At 37.4% G+C, this 10,531-nt stretch overlaps 1 protein-coding gene across 1 annotated transcript in view; it reads right to left on the bottom strand.

Moving 5' to 3' along the window:
• Nucleotides 1-1,996: 1,996 nt before the first annotated feature.
• The window catches only part of LOC113225546 (104 kDa microneme/rhoptry antigen-like), a 21,049-nt gene continuing 12,514 nt past the window's right edge, over nt 1,997-10,531 (bottom strand). Inside the window, exons 6-10 of the mRNA XM_026457872.1 lie at nt 8,874-9,008; nt 6,660-6,701; nt 5,359-5,370; nt 3,011-3,109; nt 1,997-2,665 (exon numbers count right to left, since the gene is read on the bottom strand). Of these exons, the coding sequence (XP_026313657.1) occupies nt 2,004-2,665; nt 3,011-3,109; nt 5,359-5,370; nt 6,660-6,701; nt 8,874-9,008 (950 nt within the window). The 3' untranslated portion in view covers nt 1,997-2,003. The remainder of the gene's footprint in view (nt 2,666-3,010; nt 3,110-5,358; nt 5,371-6,659; nt 6,702-8,873; nt 9,009-10,531) is intronic.

Below are 10,531 nucleotides of genomic sequence, written 5' to 3'. Positions count from 1 at the left end.
CAAGCCCCTGAGGAAGATTTCTCAGTTCCTGAGACCCGTGAAATGTAACATCCCCTTACAGGATGCCGGAGTTTACAAGTTTGCGGTCTCTCTTATATTGGACAAACAAAACGAAGTATTTGTACCCGCGTCAAAGAACATATAGCTGATATCAAACACCGTCGCGTAAACAAGTCTGCAGTCTACGAGCATGTCATGGATAAACCTACACATTCAATGAAGTTTGACTAACCCCAGGTCCTTGCAAAAGAAGTCCGTTATCTACCCAGGGTGCTGCGAGAGGCCATTGAAATTAAAAAACATCCTAATTTCAACAGGGAAGATGGTTTTTCCGTACCACCAGTTTGGGATCCAGTATTTCCTCTAATGAAAAATCCCAAACAGACATAAGACTGCAGTACTAATTAATATGTTTTAGTTTATTCTAATTTCTATTAATAATTAATAATAAACTGAACTTAATAAAAAATTCATTCAATAAAATAATTTGTAAAACTTAATATAGCGTAAATTGAAAGGAATGTTTTCTTTGTAAAATTAAAAATAAGGTATTTAATTAATAACTATTGTAACTATAGTGAAAAAATAGGGTGGTTTGCATCAATATTAGACATAACTGAAGACTCTGTACCACCTCAGTCAACCGTGACCACGGGACCTGTACAGGGCCCGAAACGTGTGTCGGTTTGTTTGAAAAAACAAATATACGCGATTTAAATACGGAAAAATAGTTTCATTTCCTAAATAAAAAGGCTCAACCGACACGCTCGAGCAGTCAACAGCCTCTGAGAATGCCTCATGGAGAGGCGAAACACGTGTCGGGTATATTTTTGGTGATGGTTTATGACTATAGTTGCGCTTGTGTTATTTATTTTATTAATTTTATGCGGAGGGAGGGCGGGATAATTAACTGCATGAAAAAATATTCAACACAGGCGCAGCTATTTTGCACGATTTAACCTTCACTGGGTTCGCGGAGTAACTAATTAATTTACTTCCATTTTTGTCGTAATTCGATCGCTGAGCTCGGCAAATAATTTTATTTGCACTCTACCTTATATTTGTTTGTATTAAATTATAATAAATCAAAATATGAAAAGAATTAATAGGTTATAAGTGATCAATTACAATGATTCACACTACAATCCTAGTTTTACGATTACGTCTTGTAATTACCGTACTTAAGCATTTATGACGTAATAAGAAATATTTGTAAAGATGTGTTTAAACTTTGATAGGTGTATATAGCCTCATAAAGTGTTTAAAATTTGATGTGGTAATGTGTAATTTAGTGTTTACATATGTAACTTACTTACTTAAATAAAGAATTTTAAAAACAACTTCCGTTTTTATTAACATGGACTTCCGCCTGAATAAATTAATTACTAAAACATAAAGAACACAATACTTAAAAAACGAATGGAAAAAAATAATTAAGTGATGTGGACAAAAAGGTTAAAGATACAGCATTACTGATTTTCAGTCTTCACCTGGCTAGCTGTTCGCTTGCTGCACCAAGCTCATATGAGTGCTAATTTAAGCTAATAGGAGTGTACACTAAGTAATAACCTACCTTTAGTAAAAACTAGTAATAAGTTAAAATTTAATGGCTGTCCGTGTAAATTATAAACATTTTTCATACATTTCACCAAAAATTTAAAAATGCACAATCAACCAATTTGAGGGCCAACACTAATTGCAAGAGCGAGACTGATGATTGTTATCTCATTAATGTTTTTACATACGCGACCTGTGGACTTGACGCGCAGAATAGAACTCGTGATCGTCGCAGCGAGCAGACTTGCCGTAGCTACAAACCTATAAATAGATTATTTATCCAGTGTCTTCCCAGATATTACTCCGTCCTCCATCACGCATATTTAGCAATAGCACGATATTACATCAAATGCCCTTGTGACTTTTAAAGACTAATTCATATAATAGTTAATAAAATGACATGTGCAAACAAAAAAGAAACTATTTTAGTTTTTACAAGTGTATAATTACAACCCGTAAACTATCCACATTTTCCGACGGGCTCTATTTCGTTTATCTTCATTTCGTTCTTCTTTCTTCCTTCTCGTTCGTTTGACGCGGTTTTCATGTTCCTCAACCTTATGATGCATAAAAAGATTCTCAGGGTTCTCAGGTTTCTCAAAATACTCATGGTTCTCAAGATTCCCAGGCTTCTCAGGTCTATTAAAAGTCTCATGCTTCCCGAAACCCTCAGTTCTTTCAGGACTCATAAACTTTTTAAGTCTCTCAGGACTCTCAGGCCTCTCAAGTCTCTCAGGACCCTCAAGCCTGTAACGACCCGCAGGCGTCTCAAGTCTCTTAGGACCTTCAGGCCTCACAAGCCTCTCTGAAATCTTAACCTTTTCAAACTTCACAGGAATATCAGGCCACCGCTCGTTACTCCCAGAATCCTCAACATTCTTAGATTTTTCATAGTTAACAGGCATCTCAGTAATCACAGGGTTTTCGAATTTCACGCGTCCGTTTTTATCTGTATCAACAGATACAGCCATACGATTCATTGTTAATATTTTGCTTAAATCGAGTGTCACCTTCCTTTCATTTTTGACTTCGTTCTCAAATGAAGTATTTGGTTGTTCATCATTTTCCTTTTCTTCTTTTTCTTCTGATTCTTTCTTGTTGTTATTTTCTGAAAAATATAGATATATTAGAGGTTATTCTCATCCAATACTATGTATATTGAGTTTGAGTTATATTTACACCTATAAAGAACTGACATCCACGAATACCAATCCACTGACTGAATTGTACGGATTACAAATGTGTGTGACAGTATCTTTGGAGCGGTAGTAACTTTTTCATATATAGAAACTTTCACTAGTCATGTTATTATTCATTATATAAACCCTTTTTGTAAAAGTGACTGTGAGTCCCCATGTTATAATAAAATAAATAAATGGTTAGTAAAAGTGTGGTCAGTTTTTTAGGGCTTTGTCTCTTGTGTCCTTATAAAATTGACCAGGTCCTACAGTACCTTTTGTTCGAATATGAGATTTCAATTTCTTCTTTTTCTTCTTCTTAGTTCTCTTACTCTTTGAGTTGCCACCTGTACTTCTCTCTACGAATACTTGACCTATTTAAAGTAAATTATGGTTATTTTTGTCGAGCTTTTAGGTTTTCCCGATTGCTACATACAAAATATAATTTCGTCTCTTATATGTATATTAATTAGAAATATTTCTGGTTATATTATCGGAATTTTGTAATCAATAACTCCCTTGTCTTGTGGGCAGCTAGCTAAACGAATTGGTAAAGTGAAAAATAAATAGATAGTTCTTAGGTTTTCGGGATTGTTACACATAGGAAATAAAGCTATTTTTCCGGATTTAAATCGCATATATTTGTTGTTTCAAACAAACCGACGTTTTGGGCCCTTTACGGGTCCCATGGTCACGGTTGACTGGTCAGTCAACCCGGAAAAAAGTTGCATTTCCAAAAAATAGATAGATTATACACTTATTTATTATATTATATATTAGCTCTCACACAAAAATTAGAACAGTACATGAAAAATTTAAAACTAATGTAGGCAAATGCGGTCTCATCGCTAAGAGTGATCTCTTCCAAACAACCTTTGAGGTAGAGGAAAGCCAATCGGAGTAGGACACGTAGGTGTCAATTTACAAATAAATATGCCTTGTATAATTTATCAAGTACTGAATAAATAAAAATCGATATTATACTTACAGATACATATAAATATACCTAAATAAACTTATGTTTACTAATAAATATTTACACGTTGAAGACTAGAAAGATGTTTACGCAATCCGGTTTTTAAAATAAGAAGCGACTTAGAATGTCGGATTTCGTCTATCGTATTTTCGTGTCGGATGTAAAGGAATCTTTGTAAATAATACTCAGAGCGGGTGAAAGAAGGCTACAGTAAGTTATCCAATTTAGACCTAAGCTCACAGCAAATACTGATAGTGACTACAATAACGAAGGAATAACAAAATCTAAGCATAGGCATAGGCATATTGTAGGCAGGCAGGGTGGAGGTGGCTAGTGCAGTGAGGATTCCATCGCTGCACTAGGTTCCTTCGCGTTTGGATACCACTTTCCACTTAACATCAGGTGGAGTGGCGTCATTTGCCTGTCAAGTATAAAAAAAAAAAAAAAAAAAGCAAGCAGACAGCTCGAAATCAAAGCAGGAACAATGAATAAATGGTAAATTGTATTTGTTAACTACATTATAATATATGTCCTAGTTATGGTCGTAAAGAATCTCTTCAGCGACGAGGGTGTCTCCACCCTCGTCGCTGATTTAATCGGGAATTATTTGATAACTTGGCTTATTTACTGTTCGTTTTCATTTCGTTAAGCCGGCGGTGAAATAATAATGTCGGTTGATTACAATTAATTCGTTCATTGTCACATGTAATTAGTTTAAAAGTACATAAGATGGATCAGATTAAAACGAATTTAAATATCATGCGGCAAATTGACAGGGAATGGAGCGCTTACGTCTTCACGTAAGCAACGTACAACAAAAGTAACGGGACAATAATTTGTCTTCAAGACGGGACGCGTGTAAATTTATTATTGTAAGTATTAAAAATAAAACACATGTTTGTAATAATTATGAAATGTGTAAAATGATTTAATTTTTTTTTAATAATTACAAATATAAATATATCAAATTGGTAAAAAGTTAAAGAACTTCTGTAGTCTGGTGGGCTGGCTTTATATATTTTTCGGACGAGAAAATTAGCTTTGATTTGTCAGGTTTAGTTTTTAAATACGTTCCAAGGATCGAAAGACTGTATTACTAACATCATAAACAACTTTAGTTGTATGACTTTTTACAAAACGTAATAGAGTGGTTACACACGGCGATTTCTAAAAGCGATGCAATCGCGCGTTTTCATAGCTGCTTAAAGTTACGTGTACCTTTAAGTTTATGTTGTAATGTCTGACACTTTTTAGATCTGTATGTAGTAAATTCAAACGTGAAACGTCCCCGATCCGCGCTCCTGCGCTTTTATTATTGCCCGTAATAATAGTGGTAGTACCACGGACAAAAACAATTACTCGTGATACTACTAGGCTTGTCGGTAGTAACACGGGAGATTGTTATTGCCCATGTATTGAACTACTAGTAGTTCAACTGGTAATACCACGGGCAACAAAGGAAAGTTGTCATCGTTTAGTGCGATCTGTTTATATATTTTCACTTCTGTACGTAAATAAAATCAGATGAATTATTCAAAGTCGTGGAAAAAATTGTTGCTTATGTTAGCTATATAGTCCTGAGAGGTTGTTTGTATTTTACAAATAACCTGTATATATATTTTTTAAAAAAACAAGGCTTTTACTTACCGAATTTATTGACTGCAAGTGTTAAATAAGATTATTAATAAATGTTAGTGACCTTTATTTAGCAGCATCAGACCATAACCTATAATAAGAAAAGCAGAGCAACTCCCACGTTTGTCAACTAGTGTAGTGTAAGTATGTCCGTATTTAACTGCGTCTGTGGCCGGACGGTTATGACGCTGGACTGCCACGCAGAGGTCCAGACTCGATTACTAGGCCGGGAGAAATATTTGCATAGCCTACATTTATTTCTCTCGTGAGTTTGGGTGTAATTTGCGGTTGTCTATGTGTGTGTCCATGGCACCCGCGACACAGGGTTTCACTAGTGCGGGGCTATGAGTATGCCAACAAAGTGTACAGGATTAAGTTGGTAAGATAGGGCAAGAGGAATCCTAACGCCCTATAGGGCCCTCGCCCGATCCATATAAGTGTGATAAATATGTTGTCGTCGCACGTATACGTCCTCTAACTGTGGCAGTATAGTATAAGGTACTATAAGGTATGATCTTTTTAGTTTTACAGTCGATTCCCTCATTTTGGTGGAATTACAGGCACATGGGACTTGTCAACTTATGCCTCAGGATGTCGGGCGCGGTGGCAGTGCCCCTCAGATTTTTGCGGATTTGAAGCTCTGAATGGCACTGCAACTGTTATGGACAGGCGTGTAGCTTACCTTCAGGCGCACGACTTGTTCGTCCCGTCACTTGATATTATAAACAAAAGTATACACTATTTATATAGCACTTAGTACAAATAGCGGATACTTAAGTGAGGGCACCGACTGTACAATACAGTTTACATACCAGGGGAACATGTTTGAGATACAATTTCTAGAATAATCCTTGTACATACAGCGTTACTGTGCGAAGTGTAAACATATTTGCATAAAGATTACAAAAAAAGGGAAAAGTGAGATTAGAAAACTAATGCGACTAAATACTAAATTAATTTGGCAATTCAGCAAAATTTGTTGTCGAAAACATCAATGTGACCTCCAGATTCTGATATTAGTAAATCATTGTAGTTTTTTGTACACAAAGGTTTTAGGACAACGAAGATTGGGCCTAATGTTTAAGTTAATTTGAGACTAGGATAACAATATCCTGTATTTTACGTCGGGTCCGTAGTGAACAAATTTTAAATTTGTCAACCTTTCTCTTCTCTGTCTTCTTTTCTTTCAAACCCGATCGGAATGCGACAATTTTAAAAGCCTTGTTCTGTGTTTGTTATAACACCGCCGTACTCAAGTAAACTTCTTACAATTCCTTTAAAGTTAGAAGTAGAAGAAAAAAACAAACATTTACCATCGACGTCTTTAATTTTTAAGTTATGTACTTTTTCCAAAGCTGAAAATGAAATAGTAACATTATTATCTTGACTTTAAAACTGAAATTAGAACATAATCTACCGCGCTAACATGATTGAGACTATAATAATTTATTTATTTCAAATAATTTGTTACACACACACACTTATAGCTATGTTAGTTTTGTATTGTAGTCTTAACTAAAACATTAAATGGCCGCTCTGTGATGCCATTGGATATCTCAGAGCAGTGATTGATGTTAGGGCCCTGCCTCACCGGGACTCGCCAAGGAGTAGCCAAGCCGCGTATGTCGAGTGCCTAGACAGCCATTCGTTTGCGTCGTCAGGAATGGACGTGGAAGAAATCGCTCTTTTTTATATCTCCATTTATCGAAAGCCATATTTTGTCAAATTTACAATGTAAAGTCGACTAACGTGTATTCACTACGGCGACTGAAGCACAGATTAATAGATGGACTGAAGTGAGGAATGCGCGGTTTACACGCGTACATTTTGTTGGCTACGTCGCCAGCGCGCCAGACTCGCTAGAGTCGCTAAACTCCACATAACGGAGCGTCGGTAGTGGTTACGCTTCCAAATTGGCGACGTCGCCAATCGGTAGACAAGTGAGGTAGCCGCCATATATTTCAATATAAACTTTTGGCTACGTAGCTGGCGACGAAGCCTGTTGGAAATCATTTTTAAGATATTGTTGGTGCTGCACCTCACCCTGCGCACTAGTGAGGCCCAACTTTTATGCATAAAACAATCAACGCATATTTAACCGCTCACGCGATACATGCAGCCGTGCCGGTGATGATTTTATACCGATTTATCGGATATCGAAGTAACAACAGGTAAAAAAACTAATATTTATTGCTATTTCGGTAACTACTCTAGCAAACCACAAAGTTTTTAATGCCTAGGTCTGTCATTTAAAAAAAATAAACAACCTCAAAAATACGACACGACAATGGTGTGTGTTATTGTTTGGGCTGGTGACGTCGGTGTTTATTTATTGAAAACATACCGTAAGTAGCGTTTTTTAAGTTTACCCTGAATATAAATGTTTATAAACTATACTTTAAGGAGTAATTTCATGGTAAACGTTAGAACCACTCAAACGGAATATTATCATATTTATCCAAGTACACCAAAAATTTCATTAGTGCTTTTTAAGTGCAGGATTTGCGGTGTATTACTGTATTTTATTTGAGATGTTTTTGTTGGTAGTACGGAGGGAATTTATTTAGCAATGCAGAATAATAATTTTTATTTATAAAAACTTGTATTTAAACTGAATGCTTTTCTAATTTCCGAAACCAAATAGCCGCCATTTTGCGGTAGGAAGAGCGCATCGCGTGAGCGGATATAGGCAGACCCAACAATACCCTAAAAGCATTGTTGTACTATACTCGGAGGGCATTGTAAGCTACATTGGTGTAAGCCACAGGTTACATGTGTAAAAAGATGTACAATAGACTCTGGAAAGTGTGAGTTTAACCTCATCTGAACACCGTGCAAACCTGCACTTATGTTTGCTCGTCGCTTCCCTCTCAATATCGTCATTGTCATAGAGGTCGCAATTTATGTGTCCTAGATATTTAAATTGATAATATACCCTTTGCAGGGGTGCACCATTCAACTTGACACGTGGTACGTTATTAGGAATTTTACCGCCGGCCTCAAAGACCATAACCTCGCCCTTCTTGACATTGTACAACAAACCATCTCACTTACTTTGATTTAAAGTTCACGATTTTCACACATAAATTTTTAGTTCGGGTCTTCATCATGTATAAAACATATTTTTATTAACTCGACGTTTCGGACGTATTGCAACGTCTATGGTCTAAATCGCCGCCGTTCGGTAGCCGTGCGAGTTTTTCTAACTACCCGCACATTGCACTAGGGTTATCACTATACGTCCGAAACGTAAAGGTAGTTAAAATATGTTTTATACATGAACTAAAAATTAAATAATATCTATTCTTATCGATATTATCATTATGAACCAAAAATGTCTGCTTTCTGGACCAGGGTAACCTCTACGAAGAGACTTTAGGTCGTTGTCCTCAACACAGGTCCACCGTCCAATGCATCTTGCAGACTTCACACGCTTTTGAAACGTTGTGAACCACTGTCGACGTGCAAGTTTTCTAACGAGGTTTTCTTGAGCCGTAAAAGCAAGAACAATAAAAGAAATATCTCACACTCAATAACGGGGTCCAGTCTCCTGTGCAGCTCTTCTCGTCCATACGAGGAGACAAGAGTCTGGACGTAGCTTTTGAGGTCCTTTAACCATAATGGATCAGATAGCTTTCTTCTTACCGAATTCTTTGATGTATCTGTTTTCAATAAAAAGAAAAGATTATTGATAAATGTTATTTAGATTATAAGTGTCACTGCAGCGTATCTTGCTCTCTTAAGCCGAGTACTCACTAGCGGCCTGTAACCATTGAATAGAATACAATTCTAGTAATTCTGGTACTCATTCTAGCGAGTGAAGATTGTTTCACGTGTACACACCAGAACATCGTAACTGTATCCGTATATAACTTTGCACAGACACTCTATCGCGCGCGATAAAGCAACGTGCGCCATTGAGCGCACGTGTAAGGGCGCATTTATACGACACGAATTTGATCGCGCTCACCCCGCGCGGTAGTATTATTCAGAGAAATTTAAATGTCGTTGCCTAGCAAATAGAATTGAGATTCGCCATTAATGTACAAGAAGACGTGGTAACTGGGCGGTCGCCGCGCGTAGTCGCGCGAACACTATCGCTGGGCGAAAACTGGGTGCATAAGATGTTGGAAAGAAAAGGAAAAGACCGCGCGATTGCACTCCTCAGTTGTGCGCGCAATCGCGCCAGTTTCACATGGTCTATCCTGCGCTATTAGCCTTTACTGGGATGATATTTCCGTTGTAACAAAAACGAACAGGCGCAGTCGCGGGCGAAAGAACGTTAGCTTAAAAAACTTCAAACAAGTAATCGCGCAGAATTGAATGGAACAGAATAGAATAAAATAGACATTTACTGCAATTGCGCGTGCATACTTTCCCGCGCGCATTCATGTCCGCTCCTGATCACGCGCGATAGAGTGACGACATGAGTACCCGGCTTTACATCTTAGAGCTCGGGTTAGTGTTAGTAATCGTAATCAGGAAATCTATTAACAGACTTAAGCGATGTGGCCCCATTTTTATTTTGTCTCAAAGAAGCTTTGTTTCCAATTTTGAAGGTTCTATTTTGAAGAGACGATTTGTATTCAAGATCCGTCGTTTCAAACAAAAAATCTATACTGTATGTTTCTATGGTTAACGATTAACTTGAACGCCCCTGGCGTAGCGACGAGTCGATACGATTATTTTGACAATCGATCGAAACGAGACACAGAGACAATTTATGAAAAAAATACACACACTTGGCCACAACCTTATCTGATGTGAACGAAGATGTGACTGACGAGATGGTACGCGTTATTTTTAACCAATGCGGGCGATGCCGGCTTGTATTTGATCTATGCGGCGGCCGCGCGGCGACCGCGCGGTTGTGTTATTCGGAGGAATTAAAATATTGTTGCCTAGTAAATTCAGATTCGCCATTAATGTACATGAAAGCATGGTAACTGGGCGCGCGAAAACTTTCGCGTCGTGTAACTGGGCGCTAAAGGTTTGAGTGCCAAGTTTTAATAAAATAAGTACTCGGAAAGTGTTTGAAATCCAAAACATTCATCCCCTAATATGCCATCATGAGAGGTAGAATATTTTCTTACAATTTGAATGAGACCACTACTGAGGCACCCCCTTTCCAACAAAAAACACACACACACACACACACACACACACACACACACACACACACACA

The sequence above is a fragment of the Hyposmocoma kahamanoa genome, unplaced genomic scaffold, assembly GCF_003589595.1.
Source record: "Hyposmocoma kahamanoa isolate Upper Pololo Valley unplaced genomic scaffold, ASM358959v1 166, whole genome shotgun sequence".
In the NCBI taxonomy this organism is placed as follows: Eukaryota; Metazoa; Arthropoda; class Insecta; order Lepidoptera; family Cosmopterigidae; genus Hyposmocoma; species Hyposmocoma kahamanoa.
This window is presented reverse-complemented; position numbering and strand designations above follow the sequence as displayed.